Source organism: Pseudochaenichthys georgianus, unplaced genomic scaffold (assembly GCF_902827115.2).
Source record: "Pseudochaenichthys georgianus unplaced genomic scaffold, fPseGeo1.2 scaffold_1216_arrow_ctg1, whole genome shotgun sequence".
Lineage (NCBI taxonomy): Eukaryota > Metazoa > Chordata > Actinopteri > Perciformes > Channichthyidae > Pseudochaenichthys > Pseudochaenichthys georgianus.
In genome coordinates, this window is record NW_027262144.1 from 22,526 (window position 1) to 41,487 (window position 18,962).

The 18,962-nt window shown below is 47.1% G+C and overlaps 1 protein-coding gene across 1 annotated transcript; it reads right to left on the reverse strand.

The window, feature by feature from the left end:
- Nucleotides 1-5,487: 5,487 nt before the first annotated feature.
- Nucleotides 5,488-16,395, reverse strand: soul4 (heme-binding protein soul4). The gene is made up of 5 exons (XM_071202119.1): nucleotides 16,380-16,395; nucleotides 16,159-16,244; nucleotides 11,228-11,369; nucleotides 10,975-11,152; nucleotides 5,488-6,151 (listed from the first exon to the last, which is right to left on the reverse strand). The coding sequence occupies exons 2-5, from the start codon at nucleotides 16,240-16,242 to the stop codon at nucleotides 5,956-5,958; spliced, it is 600 nt and encodes a 199-aa protein (XP_071058220.1). The 5' UTR covers nucleotides 16,243-16,244; nucleotides 16,380-16,395; the 3' UTR covers nucleotides 5,488-5,955.
- Nucleotides 16,396-18,962: the final 2,567 nt, after the last annotated feature.

Sequence of the window (18,962 nt, forward strand, 5' to 3'; positions counted from 1 at the left end):
TTAAGCAAAGGGTTAACAACACATGTTGGTAAACAAAGGGTTAACAACACATGTTCGTATTAAGCAAAGGGTTAACAACACATGTTGGTAAACAAAGGGTTAACAACACATGTTGTATTAAGCAAAGGGTTAACAACACATGTTGGTAAACAAAGGGTTAACAACACATGATGGTAAACAAAGGGTTAACAACACATGTTGGTAAGCAAAGGGTTAACAACACATGTTGGTAAACAAAGGGTTAATAACACATGTTGGTAAACAAAGGGTTAACAACACATGATCGTAAACAAAGGGTTAACAACACATGTTGGTAAGCAAAGGGTTAACAACACATGTTGGTAAACAAAGGGTTAACAACACATGTTGGTATTAAGCAAAGGGTTAACAACACATGTTGGTAAACAAAGGGTTAACAACACATGTTCGTATTAAGCAAAGGGTTAACAACACATGTTGGTAAACAAAGGGTTAACAACACATGATCGTAAACAAAGGGTTAACAACACATGTTGGTAAACAAAGGGTTAACAACACATGTTCGTATTAAGCAAAGGGTTAACAACACATGTTCGTATTAAACAAAGGGTTAACAACACATGATCGTAAACAAAGGGTTAATAACACATGTTGGTAAACAAAGGGTTAACAACACATGTTGGTAAACAAAGGGTTAACAACACATGATCGTAAACAAAGGGTTAACAACACATGTTGGTAAACAAAGGGTTAACAACACATGATCGTAAACAAAGGGTTAACAACACATGTTGGTAAACAAAGGGTTAACAACACATGTTGGTAAACAAAGGGTTAACAACACATGTTGGTAAACAAAGGGTTAACAACACATGATCGTAAACAAAGGGTTAACAACACATGTTCGTAAACAAAGGGTTAACAACACATGTTCGTAAACAAAGGGTTAACAACACATGTTGGTAAACAAAGGGTTAACAACACATGTTGGTAAACAAAGGGTTAACAACACATGTTGGTAAACAAAGGGTTAACAACACATGATCGTAAACAAAGGGTTAACAACACATGTTGGTAAGCAAAGGGTTAACAACACATGTTGGTAAACAAAGGGTTAACAACACATGTTCGTATTAAGCAAAGGGTTAACAACACATGTTGGTAAACAAAGGGTTAACAACACATGATCGTAAACAAAGGGTTAACAACACATGTTGGTAAGCAAAGGGTTAACAACACATGTTGGTAAACAAAGGGTTAACAACACATGTTGGTATTAAGCAAAGGGTTAACAACACATGTTGGTAAACAAAGGGTTAACAACACATGTTGGTAAACAAAGGGTTAACAACACATGATCGTATTAAGCAAAGGGTTAACAACACATGTTCGTATTAAACAAAGGGTTAACAACACATGATCGTAAACAAAGGGTTAATAACACATGTTGGTAAACAAAGGGTTAACAACACATGATCGTAAACAAAGGGTTAACAACACATGTTGGTAAACAAAGGGTTAACAACACATGATCGTAAACAAAGGGTTAACAACACATGTTGGTAAACAAAGGGTTAACAACACATGTTGGTAAACAAAGGGTTAACAACACATGTTGGTAAACAAAGGGTTAACAACACATGATCGTAAACAAAGGGTTAACAACACATGATCGTAAACAAAGGGTTAACAACACATGTTGGTAAACAAAGGGTTAACAACACATGTTGGTAAACAAAGGGTTAACAACACATGTTCGTATTAAGCAAAGGGTTAACAACACATGTTGGTAAACAAAGGGTTAACAACACATGATCGTAAACAAAGGGTTAACAACACATGATCGTATTAAACAAAGGGTTAACAACACATGTTCGTATTAAGCAAAGGGTTAACAACACATGTTGGTAAACAAAGGGTTAACAACACATGTTCGTATTAAACAAAGGGTTAACAACACATGTTGGTAAACAAAGGGTTAACAACACATGTTCGTATTAAACAAAGGGTTAACAACACATGTTGGTAAACAAAGGGTTAACAACACATGTTGGTAAACAAAGGGTTAACAACACATGTTGGTAAACATAGGGTTAACAACACATGTTGGTAAACAAAGGGTTAATAACACATGTTGGTAAACAAAGGGTTAACAACACATGTTGGTAAACAAAGGGTTAACAACACATGTTGGTAAGCAAAGGGTTAACAACACATGTTGGTAAACAAAGGGTTAACAACACATGTTGGTAAGCAAAGGGTTAACAACACATGTTGGTAAACAAAGGGTTAACAACACATGTTCGTATTAAGCAAAGGGTTAACAACACATGTTGGTAAACAAAGGGTTAACAACACATGTTCGTAAACAAAGGGTTAACAACACATGTTGGTAAACAAAGGGTTAACAACACATGTTGGTAAACAAAGGGTTAACAACACATGTTGGTAAACAAAGGGTTAACAACACATGTTGGTAAACAAAGGGTTAACAACACATGATCGTATTAAACAAAGGGTTAACAACACATGTTGGTAAACAAAGGGTTAACAACACATGTTCGTAAGCAAAGGGTTAACAACACATGTTGGTAAACAAAGGGTTAACAACACATGTTCGTATTAAGCAAAGGGTTAACAACACATGTTGGTAAACAAAGGGTTAACAACACATGTTCGTATTAAGCAAAGGGTTAACAACACATGTTGGTAAACAAAGGGTTAATAACACATGTTGGTAAACAAAGGGTTAATAACACATGTTGGTAAACAAAGGGTTAACAACACATGATCGTAAACAAAGGGTTAACAACACATGTTGGTAAGCAAAGGGTTAACAACACATGTTGGTAAACAAAGGGTTAACAACACATGTTGGTAAACAAAGGGTTAACAACACATGTTGGTAAACAAAGGGTTAACAACACATGTTGGTATTAAGCAAAGGGTTAACAACACATGTTGGTAAGCAAAGGGTTAACAACACATGTTGGTAAACAAAGGGTTAACAACACATGTTGGTAAACAAAGGGTTAATAACACATGTTGGTAAACAAAGGGTTAACAACACATGTTGGTAAACAAAGGGTTAACAACACATGATTGGTAAACAAAGGGTTAACAACACATGTTGGTAAACAAAGGGTTAACAACACATGTTGGTAAACAAAGGGTTAACAACACATGATCGTAAACAAAGGGTTAACAACACATGTTCGTAAACAAAGGGTTAACAACACATGTTGGTAAACAAAGGGTTAACAACACATGTTGGTAAACAAAGGGTTAACAACACATGTTGGTAAACAAAGGGTTAACAACACATGTTGGTAAACAAAGGGTTAACAACACATGTTCGTATTAAGCAAAGGGTTAACAACACATGTTGGTAAACAAAGGGTTAACAACACATGATCGTAAACAAAGGGTTAACAACACATGTTGGTAAACAAAGGGTTAACAACACATGTTGGTAAACAAAGGGTTAACAACACATGTTGGTAAACAAAGGGTTAACAACACATGTTCGTATTAAACAAAGGGTTAACAACACATGATCGTAAACAAAGGGTTAACAACACATGTTGGTAAACAAAGGGTTAACAACACATGTTCGTATTAAACAAAGGGTTAACAACACATGATCGTAAACAAAGGGTTAACAACACATGTTGGTAAACAAAGGGTTAACAACACATGTTGGTAAACAAAGGGTTAACAACACATGATCGTATTAAACAAAGGGTTAACAACACATGTTGGTAAACAAAGGGTTAACAACACATGTTGGTAAACAAAGGGTTAACAACACATGTTGGTAAACAAAGGGTTAACAACACATGTTGGTAAACAAAGGGTTAACAACACATGTTGGTAAACAAAGGGTTAACAACACATGTTCGTATTAAGCAAAGGGTTAACAACACATGTTGGTAAACAAAGGGTTAACAACACATGATCGTAAACAAAGGGTTAACAACACATGTTGGTAAACAAAGGGTTAACAACACATGTTGGTAAACAAAGGGTTAACAACACATGTTGGTAAACAAAGGGTTAACAACACATGTTCGTAAACAAAGGGTTAACAACACATGTTGGTAAACAAAGGGTTAACAACACATGTTGGTAAACAAAGGGTTAACAACACATGTTCGTAAACAAAGGGTTAACAACACATGTTCGTATTAAACAAAGGGTTAACAACACATGTTGGTAAACAAAGGGTTAACAACACATGTTGGTAAACAAAGGGTTAACAACACATGTTGGTAAACAAAGGGTTAACAACACATGTTCGTATTAAGCAAAGGGTTAACAACACATGTTGGTAAACAAAGGGTTAACAACACATGTTCGTATTAAACAAAGGGTTAACAACACATGTTGGTAAACAAAGGGTTAACAACACATGTTCGTATTAAACAAAGGGTTAACAACACATGTTGGTAAACAAAGGGTTAACAACACATGTTGGTAAACAAAGGGTTAACAACACATGTTGGTAAACAAAGGGTTAACAACACATGTTGGTAAACAAAGGGTTAATAACACATGTTGGTAAACAAAGGGTTAACAACACATGTTGGTAAACAAAGGGTTAACAACACATGTTGGTAAGCAAAGGGTTAACAACACATGTTGGTAAACAAAGGGTTAACAACACATGTTGGTAAGCAAAGGGTTAACAACACATGTTGGTAAACAAAGGGTTAACAACACATGTTCGTATTAAGCAAAGGGTTAACAACACATGTTGGTAAACAAAGGGTTAACAACACATGTTGGTAAACAAAGGGTTAATAACACATGTTCGTAAACAAAGGGTTAACAACACATGTTGGTAAACAAAGGGTTAACAACACATGTTGGTAAACAAAGGGTTAACAACACATATTCGTATTAAACAAAGGGTTAACAACACATGTTGGTAAACAAAGGGTTAACAACACATGTTGGTAAACAAAGGGTTAACAACACATGTTGGTAAACAAAGGGTTAACAACACATGTTGGTAAACAAAGGGTTAACAACACATGTTGGTAAACAAAGGGTTAACAACACATGTTGGTAAACAAAGGGTTAACAACACATGATCGTATTAAACAAAGGGTTAACAACACATGTTGGTAAACAAAGGGTTAACAACACATGTTGGTAAACAAAGGGTTAACAACACATGTTGGTAAACAAAGGGTTAACAACACATGTTGGTAAACAAAGGGTTAACAACACATGTTGGTAAACAAAGGGTTAACAACACATGATCGTATTAAACAAAGGGTTAACAACACATGTTCGTAAACAAAGGGTTAACAACACATGTTGGTAAACAAAGGGTTAACAACACATGTTGGTAAACAAAGGGTTAACAACACATGTTGGTAAACAAAGGGTTAACAACACATGATCGTATTAAACAAAGGGTTAATAACACATGTTGGTAAACAAAGGGTTAACAACACATGTTGGTAAACAAAGGGTTAACAACACATGTTGGTAAACAAAGGGTTAACAACACATGTTGGTAAACAAAGGGTTAACAACACATGATCGTATTAAACAAAGGGTTAACAACACATGTTGGTAAACAAAGGGTTAACAACACATGATGTCATATTAAATATCTAATAATATATTTTCTTATTGTGTCGGCGCTCTGGATCGATGCTGTGTTCATGTGCTGACAGAATAATCTGAAAAAGGAGTTCTGAAAACACGTGTTGTTTCCTCGAGACTCAAACAGGAAGTGAAGCTGCTCAGTTTTTTATGCTAAGCTAACATCTGCTGAGGCACTGTGGCAGCCAATCAGGACGGAGATGTGTGAGTGTCTGCTGACGTCACGACCATTCAAATACTGAGGGAGAACCAATGGGGCGTCAGCAACTCAAAGAGAGGCTTCGTGATCAGACAGCAGTGGCAGGGGGTGGGGCTTGAACCCAGGAGCAGTGCATGCTGGGAAGGCGTCTACAAGTCTCATGGGAGGATCCAGATCTCGTTCCTGCGCTCGGGAACTGATGGGTTCTCGTAGGAAGCCACCATGAAGTTTTCCAGCAGAGGGGGGGCGCCCAGCAGAGGGGGGGTGCCCAGCAGGGGGGGGGCACCTAGAAGGCCCCGCAGAATCCCCACCTGATAGGTGAGCGTCTGCCAGGTGGTGGTCCCGAAGAACGTCCTGAAAGCCAATCAGAGAGCAGCACAAAGTCAACAATACAATACAATCGAGACCCGAAGTCCCTCCCCTTCCGATGACCTCATGGGACCTTCCTTCAGAAAGATGATGCATCAGGTCAACGAGGTTACCTTTCTCTCCCGTTTGAATTGAGCCGTGAATTACACATGTCTGAATTTAAAACATCATGTTGCAAAACACTGAAGTAACCCTTTGTTATATATATATATTTTTATATATATATTTATATATATTTATATATATATATATATATATATAAACTAACTAACTTTATTGCCGATGAGATCCAGCGGGAGCTCGACGGGACAACTCGCAGTATGAAAGCGTTCCAGGAGGTCTCTGATGTGCGGAAGCGGTTACTCGAGGGCTGTCTTGTAGGGAAAACTGAAAAAGATGAAGAGTGAGCATCGCGTAGTGAAGGACAACAACAAGCCGATCGCTCCGCCTCCACTGCGTTACTATAGATACTACCCCAGTTCCTGCAATGGAGACGAGTCATAAGTGAGCCAGTCCTAACGAGCGAGGCTGTCCTAACGAGCGAGCCAATCCTAACGAGCCTGTCCTAAGGAGCCAGTCCTAACGAGCCTGTCCTAACGAGCGAGCCTGTCCTAACGAGCGAGCCTGTCCTAACGAGCGAGCCTGTCCTAACGAGCGAGCCTGTCCTAACGAGCGAGCCTGTCCTAACGAGCGAGCCTGTCCTAACGAGCGAGCCTGTCCTAACGAGCGAGCCTGTCCTAACGAGCGAGCCAGTCCTAACGAGCGAGCCTGTCCTAACGAGCGAGCCTGTCCTAACGAGCCAGTCCTAACGAGCGAGCCTGTCCTAACGAGCGAGCCTGTCCTAACGAGCGAGCCAGTCCTAACGAGCGAGCCTGTCCTAACGAGCGAGCCTGTCCTAACGAGCCAATCCTAACGAGCGAGCCTGTCCTAACGAGCCAATCCTAACGAGCGAGCCATCCCTAACGAGCGAGCCTGTCCTAACGAGCGAGCCTGTCCTAACGAGCGATCCTGTCCTAACGAGCGAGCCTGTCCTAACGGGGAGCACAGTTAGTATATATATATATATATATATATATATATACCAGCACCTTACATAATACGTTCAGTGGCGTTCAGTGGCGTACTGGGACTAAAAATAAGCCCGGGAATCTCGACCGGCCCTCGTTATCGCTAGTAAATTGTCAACGGGGGGAGGGGGCAGCGCCATATAGAGAGCTCTGGGAGGGGGCAGCGCCATATAGAGCTCTGGGAGGGGGCAGCGCCATAGAGAGCTCTGGGAGGGGGGATGGCTAGTGAATTTCCCGACCGGCCCACTTCTTCCTCCAGACTGTTGTTCTGCTCCAGCACTGTTGTGCTACGGCTTGGTTCGGCCCGACGCGAAGCGGAGTGTCGATAGATATTCGTATATCACGGCCTGAAGTGAGCTATTGCATTTATAAAACGGTTACCACGTGTGGCTGGCAATGTGAAAGAAAAATACACACTCAATTTAAATAGTTTTTATTATTAAATAATGATGTTCAAAATAAAATAGTCCCTCCGTTGCCTTCTGCACAAAACATAGTTGCTATGCAACAACAATAACAGCTAGAGAACATAATAGACAGACAGCATTGTCGTCGTTTAGGTGCTTTTTCTTCTGGAGATAGGCACTTCTCAATCCACTCCACAGGAAGGCCACCCCGGAGGTCGAAGTTAACCTTAAATGTTTCCATTTTAAGCTTTGTTAGTTAGTTAGTTTCGTGACGGACGTAATGTAACAGTTGTAACCATATGGTTGTAACGGTTCTCAGACGCGGAGGGATACTGACTTGTGAAAAGTCACTACAATTATACCCGGGATATACGCTCATTATATCACGACTAAGAAACATCAGATTGCTTGATTTGAATTGTCCGTTTTATAAACATGTACTAACTGTGCTTACCCCCCCCCAAAAAAAAAGTGGTACAGCGAAGTGAAGTACATGTTCTGTTATAAAGCCGTGGAGGGCGGGAGTTTATAAACCAAAGAGTAACCGCCCTGACGGGACGCTGTAATAAGTAAAGCGAACGCACCCGCAAGGACACCTGGCCTCCTATTGGTTGAGGGATTTTGACAGGATTGTTGCACAAAAGTTTCGAGCGCGCACAGAATAATTCTGAGCAGCAATATATCTGAGTGCAAGCGTACAGTTTGAGCAGAAGCAGAGCACATCTAAGTGCAAGCAGCACTATCTGAGTGCAAGGGCAGAGGAAAATAAATACATAAAGTATGCTCTCAAATTTAAATGCCACGCTCTTGAATAAAGATAGGGAATAACCCCCATAGAGTCTCGTCTTTCTTTTTAATTGGGACAGCCTTCTTTCGGCGGAAGTGACGTAAGCGGTCTACGAATGCACCCTTCCAAGTATGCAACCCCTGAATTGAGACACGGCCACAGACTACACAGAGACGCTGTGAGAAACCAATGTGAGTTTGGAACATTGAACAATGTGAATCTATTCTAGAGACCTCAACGATGGAACTATGATCAGTGCAAATGGCCATGACACGGGACCTTGAAAGTTTAATGTCAACCATTAGTGCAGATAGCGTGAAGTAGAACAGACCGCCAATGCTAATGTAGCGTTAGCATTTCTCCCCCGGGCTTAAACGGTGTATTATAGAATGATCACCCCGGTGACAGTACTCTTCAAAGGGTTCACGAAATGTGACTACTACTCTTACTGTTTAACATGTTGGGCTACTTGATGTTACTTCATGTTCAGGCTCATCAAAATGACAAGGCTGTAATGCTAACTAACGTGCTAGCTGCTAGCTAGGTAGCTAACTTGATCCAGCCACTCCTGGTCCTTTCATCAGACGGAAGCGAAAGAATGAGCAAGACCCGTTGCTGGTATGATAACAGCCTGGTGCTAAGCACACAGGCATCTTGTTAAGTTATCTGATCTTAGCTATCTCTATTTGAGGGTGCATTCACACCTAAGAGTCCGCGGTCAGGTGCGCACCAGACCACGGTGCATTGTTTCATTCCTCAGAAGGTTCGGTTTGCGTTCACACGGGCAAAACCCAAACGGACTATACACTTTAAACACAAGTCATGCGCTCGGAAATGCTGTTCAACCATTGGTCAGACATTACCCGGAGCCTCCGCCATGGAGCATCGGCACTTCCTGCAGGTTGTTCTCATGCTGCTGTTAGTCTAGAGATCAACAGACACTAGCGGCCGCGCATACGATTATACACTCAGACAGCGTCCGTTAAAAACATGATGACACGATGAGAGACGTTCTGCGGTCAGGAGGGCGTTTCCCCGACGACCGGTGTTCTGACTTTCATGCAGCTTTACACTGTTCAACACTTCACTCTGCTTCACTCTTTCGCTAAACATTTTGAAGATATCCGCGTTCTTGTGACACGTAAATACTAGCTTCCTATGTTTTGGTGCGGACTGCGTTCACACCAGCGATGAACCGCTCCAGAGTTCACTAGCCAGCGCTCCGAGAGCACCTCTTTCAGCGGACCAGAGTCCGGTAGTTCAGTTCACTTCAGAGGACTCGGACTGCGTTCACACCAGCAAAGAACCGCTCCAGAGTTCACTAGCCAGTGCTCCGAGAGCACCTCTTTCAGCGGACCAGAGTCCGGTAGTTCAGTTCACTTCAGAGGACTCGGACTGCGTTCACACCAGCGATGAACCGCTCCAGAGTTCACTAGCCAGCGCTCCGAGAGCACCTCTTTCAGCGGACCAGAGTCCGGTAGTTCAGTTCACTTCAGAGGACTCGGACTGCGTTCACACCGACCCAAACGAACCGCACCAAGCGGCTAAACGCACCAGGGTTCCATTCAACCGGACTATACAAGGCAGGTGTGAACGCGCCGTTAGTGGAGGAAAATAATTGTGACATCACTCACGCGACTCTGGGATTTGTAGTCTTTCTAGTTGCGTATTTTTCATATTCTTATATTTCAACAGTTTTACGACAAACTGACTTTTTTGACATGGAAATGATTTTTTAAGATTGACAAACATCATGTGTGTAATTCATGGCACGATTCAAACGGGATCCAAAGATAAGTTTTCTCTCTCCATCGACTTCAATACATCATTTTTCCGAAATAAGGTCCCATGAGTCCCACCTGAAGGGGAGGGACTTCGCCTCTCTATAGAGCGGTGCAGTGACGAGTCCTAAAACCAGGAAGTGAGTCAGCAGGTACTTCCTGTTCCTGGTCTCAGAGCCAATGGGATCTCTCCATAGGGTTAGGAAAGTATCTGAACTAAGGTCTGAGGTTGAGACGCGTTGAAGAGACGGATCACGTTTTGTTCTAGGACATTAAACCATCAGCAGTGACCCCGCTGTGACCTCTGAAGAGTGGACGTGTCTGAGAAACGATGGTTGTTACCGAGAGGCTGAACAGGACTACAGAAGTCGTGGAGGCCGTCGTACGTCATTACGCCGAACACGTGAACACTCCTCTGAGTTAGTTTCTGTTCTGCTTGAAAGCAAGTCCCTGCCTCCTGCAGAGTGTTCAGACAAACGCTTCAACTCGTTCCATCTAGAGTCTGTGTTTGAATCTGGATCTGAAGTCGGCGTGACGTGGAAGTCGTGCTGCTGGACTCGCCTGACCCTGGAATGCTAACGTGATGCTATAAAGGAGCTCCTTTATAGCATCACGTTAGCGTTGCAGCACTACAGAGGCACGTCATCACTGCACCACTTTAACACCTCCAGAGTGCTGCACAGCTGAACAAACAAACAAGTAAAAACAACAGACAATTTAAACACAACCCAAAGGAGGAACGCAGCAATAGAGGCGGGGCACCAACCTGGAGAGCACTCTGATTGGCTCCCGCTGGACGATGGTGATGTCGGGGTCTGAGGGGAGGGGGGGGGCGCTCTGAAACTCTGAGGGCAGGAAGAAGGACGTCCGCACGACTTCCTGCATCGAGAGGCCGTCAGCTGACACCTCGGTAACCACGGGAACCGTCAGACCCAGGAACCGCCCTGAAGATCATATAATGATATATTAATAAAGTATAATAATATAATATAAAGTATAATAATATAGTATTTAATAACCTGTGGAGTTCTCCCTGCAGATGTAGCGCATTAGCTTCATGAAGCTAACAGAGACGCTCTGCTCGAACAGTTTTTCTCCGGCTGAAACACAGGCCCACTGACCGGGGGGGATCAGCCTCTCCTCGAACTGCACCTCCCCCATCTGAGGAGATAGAGGGGGTTAGGTTCTCCTTTAGGGAACACTGCACCTCCTTTAGGGAACACTAGGGAATACTTCACCTCCTTTAGGGAACAATAGGGAACACTGCACCTCCTTTAGGGAACACTGCACCTCCTTTAGGGAACACTAGGGAACACTGCACCTCCTTTAGGGAACACTAGGGAACACTGCACCTGCTTTAGGGAACACTGCACCTCCTTTAGGGAACACTGCACCTCCTTTAGGGAACACTAGGGAACACTGGACCTCCTTTAAGGAACACTGCACCTCCTTTAGGGAACACTAGGGAACACTGGACCTCCTTTAAGGAACACTGCACCTCCTTTAGGGAACACTAGGGAACACTGCACCTCCTTTAGGGAACACTAGGGAACACTGGACCTCCTTTAGGGGACACTAGGGAACACTGCACCTCCTTTAGGGAACAATAGGGAACACTGCACCTCCTTTAGGGAACACTAGGGAACACTGCACCTCCTTTAGGGAACACTAGGACCTCCTTTAGGGAACACTAGGGAACACTGCACCTCCTTTAGGGAACACTGGATCCTTCTTTAGGGAACAATAGGGAACACTGCACCTCCTTTAGGGAACAATACGGAATACTGGACCTCCTCTAGGGAACACTAGGGAACACTGGACCTCCTTTAGGGAACACTAGGGAACACTGCACCTCCTTTAGGGAACAATAGGGAACACTGGACCTCCTTTAGGGAACACTAGGGAACACTTCACCTCCTTTAGGGAACACTAGGGAATACTGGACCTCCTTTAGGGAACACTAGGGAACACTGGACCTCCTTTAGGGAACACTAGGGAACACTGGACCTCCTTTAGGGAACACTGGATCCTCCTTTAGGGAACACTAGGGAACACTGCACCTCCTTTAGGGAACACTAGGGAACACTGCACCTCCTTTAGGGAACAATAGGGAACACTGGACCTCCTTTAGGGAACAATAGGGAACACTGGACCTCCTTTAGGGAACACTAGGGAACACTTCACCTCCTTTAGGGAACACTAGGGAACACTGGACCTCCTTTAGGGAACACTAGGGAACACTGCACCTCCTTTAGGGAACACTAAGGAACACTGGACCTCCTTTAGGGAACACTAGGGAACACTGGACCTCCTTTAGGGAACACTAGGGAACACTGGACCTCCTTTAGGAAACACTGGACCTCCTTTAGGGAACACTTCACCTCCTTTAGGGAACACTAGGGAACACTGGACCTCCTTTAGGAAACACTAGGACCTCCTTTAGGGAACACTAGGGAACACTGCACCTCCTTTAGGGAACACTGGATCCTTCTTTATGGAACAATAGGGAACACTGGACCTCCTTTAGGGAACACTGGATCCTCCTTTAGGGAACACCAGGGAACACTGCACCTCCTTTAGGGAACACTAGGGAACACTGGACCTCCTTTATGGAACACTGCACCTCCTTTAGGGAACACTAGGGAACACTGCACCTCCTTTAGGGAACAATAGGGAACACTGGACCTCCTTTAGGGAACACTAGGGAACACTGCACCTCCTTTAGGGAACAATAGGGAACACTGGACCTCCTTTAGGGAACACTGCACCTCCTTTAGGGAACACTAGGACCTCCTTTAGGGAACACTAGGGAACACTGCACCTCCTTTAGGGAACACTGGATCCTTCTTTAGGGAACAATAGGGAACACTGCACCTCCTTTAGGGAACACTGCACCTCCTTTAGGGAACAATAGGGAACACTGGACCTCCTTTAGGGAACACTAGGGAACACTGCACCTCCTTTAGGGAACAATAGGGAACACTGGACCTCCTTTAGGGAACACTAGGGAACACTTCACCTCCTTTAGGGAACACTAGGGAACACTGGACCTCCTTTAGGGAACAATAGGGAACACTGGACCTCCTTTAGGGAACACTAGGGAACACTTCACCTCCTTTAGGGAACACTAGGGAACACTGGACCTCCTTTAGGGAACACTAGGGAACACTGCACCTCCTTTAGGGAACACTAAGGAACACTGGACCTCCTTTAGGGAACACTAGGGAACACTGGACCTCCTTTAGGGAACACTAGGGAACACTGGACCTCCTTTAGGAAACACTGGACCTCCTTTAGGGAACACTTCACCTCCTTTAGGGAACAATAGGGAACACTGGACCTCCTTTAGGAAACACTAGGACCTCCTTTAGGGAACACTAGGGAACACTGCACCTCCTTTAGGGAACACTGGATCCTTCTTTATGGAACAATAGGGAACACTGGACCTCCTTTAGGGAACACTGGATCCTCCTTTAGGGAACACTAGGGAACACTGCACCTCCTTTAGGGAACACTAGGGAACACTGCACCTCCTTTAGGGAACACTAGGGAACACTGCACCTCCTTTAGGGAACACTAGGGAACACTGGACCTCCTTTAGGGAAGACTGCACCTCCTTTAGGGAACACTAGGGAACACTGGACCTCCTTTAGGGAACACTAGGGAACACTGCACCTCCTTTAGGGAACAATAGGGAACACTGGACCTCCTTTAGGGAACACTGCACCTCCTTTAGGGAACACTAGGACCTCCTTTAGGGAACACTAGGGAACACTGCACCTCCTTTAGGGAACACTGGATCCTTCTTTAGGGAACAATAGGGAACACTGCACCTCCTTTAGGGAACACTAGGGAACACTGCACCTCCTTTAGGGAACAATAGGGAACACTGGACCTCCTTTAGGGAACACTAGGGAACACTGCACCTCCTTTAGGGAACAATAGGGAACACTGGACCTCCTTTAGGGAACACTAGGGAACACTTCACCTCCTTTAGGGAACACTAGGGAACACTGGACCTCCTTTAGGGAACACTGGACCTCCTTTAGGAAACACTGGACCTCCTTTAGGAAACACTGGACCTCCTTTAGGGAACACTGGACCTCCTTTAGGGAACACTGGATCCTCCTTTAGGGAACACTGGATCCTCCTTTAGGGAACACTGGACCTCCTTTAGGGAACACTGGACCTCCTTAAGGAAACACTGGACCTCCTTTAGGGAACACTGGATCCTCCTTTAGGGAACACTAGGGAACACTGGACCTCCTTTAGGAAACACTGGATCCTCCTTTAGGGAACACTAGGGAACACTGGACCTCCTTTAGGGAACACTAGGGAACACTGGACTCCTTTAGGGAACACTAGGGAACACTGGACCTCCTTTAGGGAACACTGGACCTCCTTTAGGAAACACTGGACCTCCTTTAGGGAACACTAAGGAACACTGGACCTCCTTTAGGGAACACTAGGGAACACTGGACTCCTTTAGGGAACACTAGGGAACACTGCACCTCCTTTAGGGAACACTAGGGAACACTGGACCTCCTTTAGGGAACACTAGGGAACACTGGACCTCCTTTAGGAAACACTGGACCTCCTTTAGGGAACACTAGGGAACACTGGACCTCCTTTAGGGAACACTGGGGAACACTGGACCTCCTTTAGGGAACACTAGGGAACACTTCACCTCCTTTAGGGAACACTAGGGAACACTGGACCTCCTTTAGGGAACAATAGGGAACACTGGACCTCCTTTAGGGAACACTAGGGAACACTTCACCTCCTTTAGGGAACACTAGGGAACACTGGACCTCCTTTAGGGAACAATAGGGAACACTGGACCTCCTTTAGGGAACACTAGGGAACACTTCACCTCCTTTAGGGAACACTAGGGAACACTGGACCTCCTTTAGGGAACACTAGGGAACACTGGACCTCCTTTAGGGAACACTGCACCTCCTTTAGGGAACACTAGAGAACACTAGGGAACACTGCACCTCCTTTAGGGAACACTAGACCTCCTTTAGGGAACACTGCACCTCCTTTAGGGAACACTGGACCTCATTTAGGGAACACTAGGGAACACTTCACCTCCTTTAGGGAACACTTGGGAACACTGGACCTCCTTTAGGGAACACTAGGGAACACTGGACCTCCTTTAGAGAACACTAGGGAACACTGGACCTCCTTTAGGGAACACTGCACCTCCTTTAGAGAACACTAGGGAACACTGGACCTCCTTTAGGGAACACTAGGGAACACTTCACCTCCTTTAGAGAACACTAGGGAACACTGGACCTCCTTTAGGGAACACTGCACCTCCTTTAGAGAACACTAGGGAACACTGGACCTCCTTTAGAGAACACTAGGGAACACTGCACCTCCTTTAGAGAACACTAGGGAACACTGGACCTCCTTTAGGGAACACTTCACCTCCTTTGGGGAACACTGCACCTCGTTTAGGGAACACTGCACCTCCTTTAGGGAACACTTCACCTCCTTTAGGGAACACTGGACCTCCTTTAGGGAACACTTCACCTCCTTTAGGGAACACTGCACCTCCTTTAGGGAACACTTCACCTCCTTTAGGGAACACTAGGGAACACTGGGCTCCTTTAGGGAACACTGGGCTCCTTTAGGGAACACTCACCTCCTTTAGGGAACACTAGGGAACACTGGACTCCTTTAGGGAACACTCACCTCCTTTAGGGAACACTAGGGAACACTCACCTCCTTTAGGGAACACTAGGGAACACTGGGCTCCTTTAGGGAACACTCACCTCCTTTAGGGAACACTCACCTCCTTTAGGGAACACTAGGGAACACTGGACTCCTTTAGGGAACACTCACCTCCTTTAGGGAACACTAGGGAACACTGGACTCCTTTAGGGAACACTCACCTCCTTTAGGGAACACTAGGGAACACTCACCTCCTTTAGGGAACACTCACCTTCTCGTGGCAGCAGATGGAGGAGAATTGGAGGAGCTCCCTCTGCTGGCTGTTGCGGGTCATTTCCATTATGGGTGCCATCATCTCTGTGACAGACAGGAAGCTCCGTTAGGATCACAATAAAGCCCCGCCCACTCTAACCCCCCCCCTCACCTTGTGGTTGCTCCCCCTCCCCTCACCTGGTGGTTCCCCCCCCTCACCTGGTGCCCCCCCCCCCTCACCTGGTGGTACTAACACCTGGTGGTCCCCCCCCCCCTCACCTGGTGGTACTAACACCTGGTGGTCCCCCCCCCCTCACCTGGTGGTCCCCCCCCCCTCACCTGGTGGTACTAACACCTGGTGGTCCCCCCCCCCTCACCTGGTGGTACTAACACCTGGTGGTCCCCCCCCCTCACCTGGTGGTACTAACACCTGGTGGTCCCCCCCCTCACCTGGTGCCCCCCCCCCCCCTCACCTGGTGGTCCCCCCCCTCACCTGGTGGTACTAACACCTGGTGGTCCCCCCCCTCACCTGGTGGTACTAACACCTGGTGGTCCCCCCCCCTCGCCTGGTGGTACTAACACCTGGTGGTCCCCCCCCTCACTTGGTGGTACTAACACCTGGTGGTCCCCCTCCCCTCACCTGGTGGTCCCCCCCCTCACCTGGTGGTCCCCCCCCCTCACCTGGTGGTCCCCCCCCTCACTTGGTGGTACTAACACCTGGTGGTCCCCCCCCCTCAGCTGGTGCCCCCCCCCCTCACCTGGTGGTCCCCCCCCCACTCACCTGGTGGTCCCCCCCCTCACCTGGTGGTCCCCCCCCCCTCACCTGGTGGTCCCCCCCCTCACCTGGTGGTCCCCCCCCCCTCACTTGGTGGTACTAACACCTGGTGCCCCCCCCCCCCTCACCTGGTGCCCCCCCCCCCCCCCTCAGCTGGTGCCCCCCCCCCCTCACCTGGTGGTCCCCCCCCTCACCTGGTGCCCCCCCCCCCCTCACCTGGTGGTCCCCCCCCTCACCTGGTGGTACTAACACCTGGTGGTCCCCCCCCCTCACCTGGTGGTACTAACACCTGGTGGTCCCCCCCCTCACTTGGTGGTACTAACACCTGGTGGTCCCCCTCCCCTCACCTGGTGGTCCCCCCCCTCACCTGGTGGTCCCCCCCCCTCACCTGGTGTTCCCCCCCCTCACTTGGTGGTACTAACACCTGGTGGTCCCCCCCCCTCAGCTGGTGCCCCCCCCCCCTCACCTGGTGGTCCCCCCCCCCACTCACCTGGTGGTCCCCCCCCTCACCTGGTGGTCCCCCCCCCCCCACCTGGTGGTCCCCCCCCCCACCTGGTGGTCCCCCCCCCCTCACCTGGTGGTCCCCCCCCCTCACTTGGTGGTACTAACACCTGGTGCCCCCCCCCCCTCACCTGGTGCCCCCCCCCCCCCCTCAGCTGGTGCCCCCCCCCCTCACCTGGTGGTCCCCCCCCCCTCACCTGGTGGTCCCCCCCCCTCACCTGGTGGCCCCCCCCCCCTCACCTGGTGGTCCCCCCCCTCACCTGGTGGTCCCCCCCCTCACCTGGTGGTCCCCCCCCCTCACCTGGTGGTAGTAACACCTGGTGGTAGTAACACCTGGTGGTAGTAACACCTGGTGACTGTAGTCTTTACAGTCACCGTTCAGTCAGACCAGGGGTCCTTTGAGCCTCTGCTCTGGCTCCCTGGAGCTCAGACCAGGGGTCCTTTGAGCCTCTGCTCTGGCTCCCTGGAGCTCAGACCAGGGGTCCTTTGAGCCTCTGCTCTGGCTCCCTGGAGCTCAGACCAGGGGTCCTTTGAGCCTCTGCTCTGGCTCCCTGGAGCTCAGACCAGGGGTCCTTTGAGCCCCTGCTCTGGCTCCCAAGAGGACGCTGACTTGGGAGCAAAGAGCATTGCTTTGGTTTTCTTACTGTTCGAAAGCAGTTTGGAATCAAGACGTGCTGCAGCGTGATGACATCAGGTTTTAAATTGGAAACGGCCAGATCCAGAGAAGGAGCACATGAGTATACAATAGTGTCATCAGCACATATGTGATAGGTAGAAAATTGCATCTGATTACAAATATTGTTTACATGTAATAAAAAGAGCAAAGGCCCCAAAATAGAGCCCTGTGGAACTCCCTTCTCCGAGGTGACAGGCTCAGAGACAGTACTACCCAGCCTGATGCATTGAGTACGGTCGGTTAGATAACTCTGAAACCAGCATTATTACATTACATCGCATTTAGCTGACGCTTTTATCCAGAGCGACTTACAATAAGTGCGTTCGACCAGGAAGACACAACCTTGAAGAAAACAGAATCATAAAGTACATCAGGCTTCATAGAGCCAAACATTTCAAGTGCTCCTCAGCTGGCTTTAGAGGAGCCAGTCCTTTGTTAGTATATAAGTGCTTTGTTAGCAGCTCTCTCCTCGAGGTGGAGTCGAAGGAGATGAGTCTCAGTCTGGAAGGTGTGTGAGCTTTCTGCTGTCCTGATGTCAGTGGGAGCTCGTTCCACCATCTTGGAGCCAGGACAGCAAACCCACGTGTTCCTGCTGATGGAACTTGGGTCCCCCTCGCAGCGAGGGTGCAGCGAGTCGTCTGGCTGATGCAGAGCGGAGTGCACGTGCTGGGGTGCACGGTGTAACCATGTCCTGGATGTAGGAAGGGCCAGATCCATTCGCAGCATGGTACGCAAGCACCAGGGTCTTGAAGTGGATTCTAGCAGTTACCGGAAGCCAGTGGAGGGAGCGGGGGAGCGGGTGGTGTGGAACATTTAGGAAGGTTGAAGACCAGACGAGCCGCTGCATTCTGGGTGAGCTGCAGAGGTCGGA

What these genes read in the sequence shown, in the direction of transcription:
- soul4 (XM_071202119.1), bottom strand. Translation starts at nt 16,242, where the DNA reads ATGATGGCACCCATAATGGAAATGACCCGCAACAGCCAGCAGAGGGAG. An exon ending in CTGCAGGGAGAACTCCACAG is followed by an intron (nt 11,153 to 11,227) that starts GTTATTAAATAC and finishes TATGATCTTCAG; the next exon opens with GGCGGTTCCTGGGTCTGACG. An exon ending in CCAATCAGAGTGCTCTCCAG is followed by an intron (nt 6,152 to 10,974) that starts GTTGGTGCCCCG and finishes ATTGGCTTTCAG; the next exon opens with GACGTTCTTCGGGACCACCA.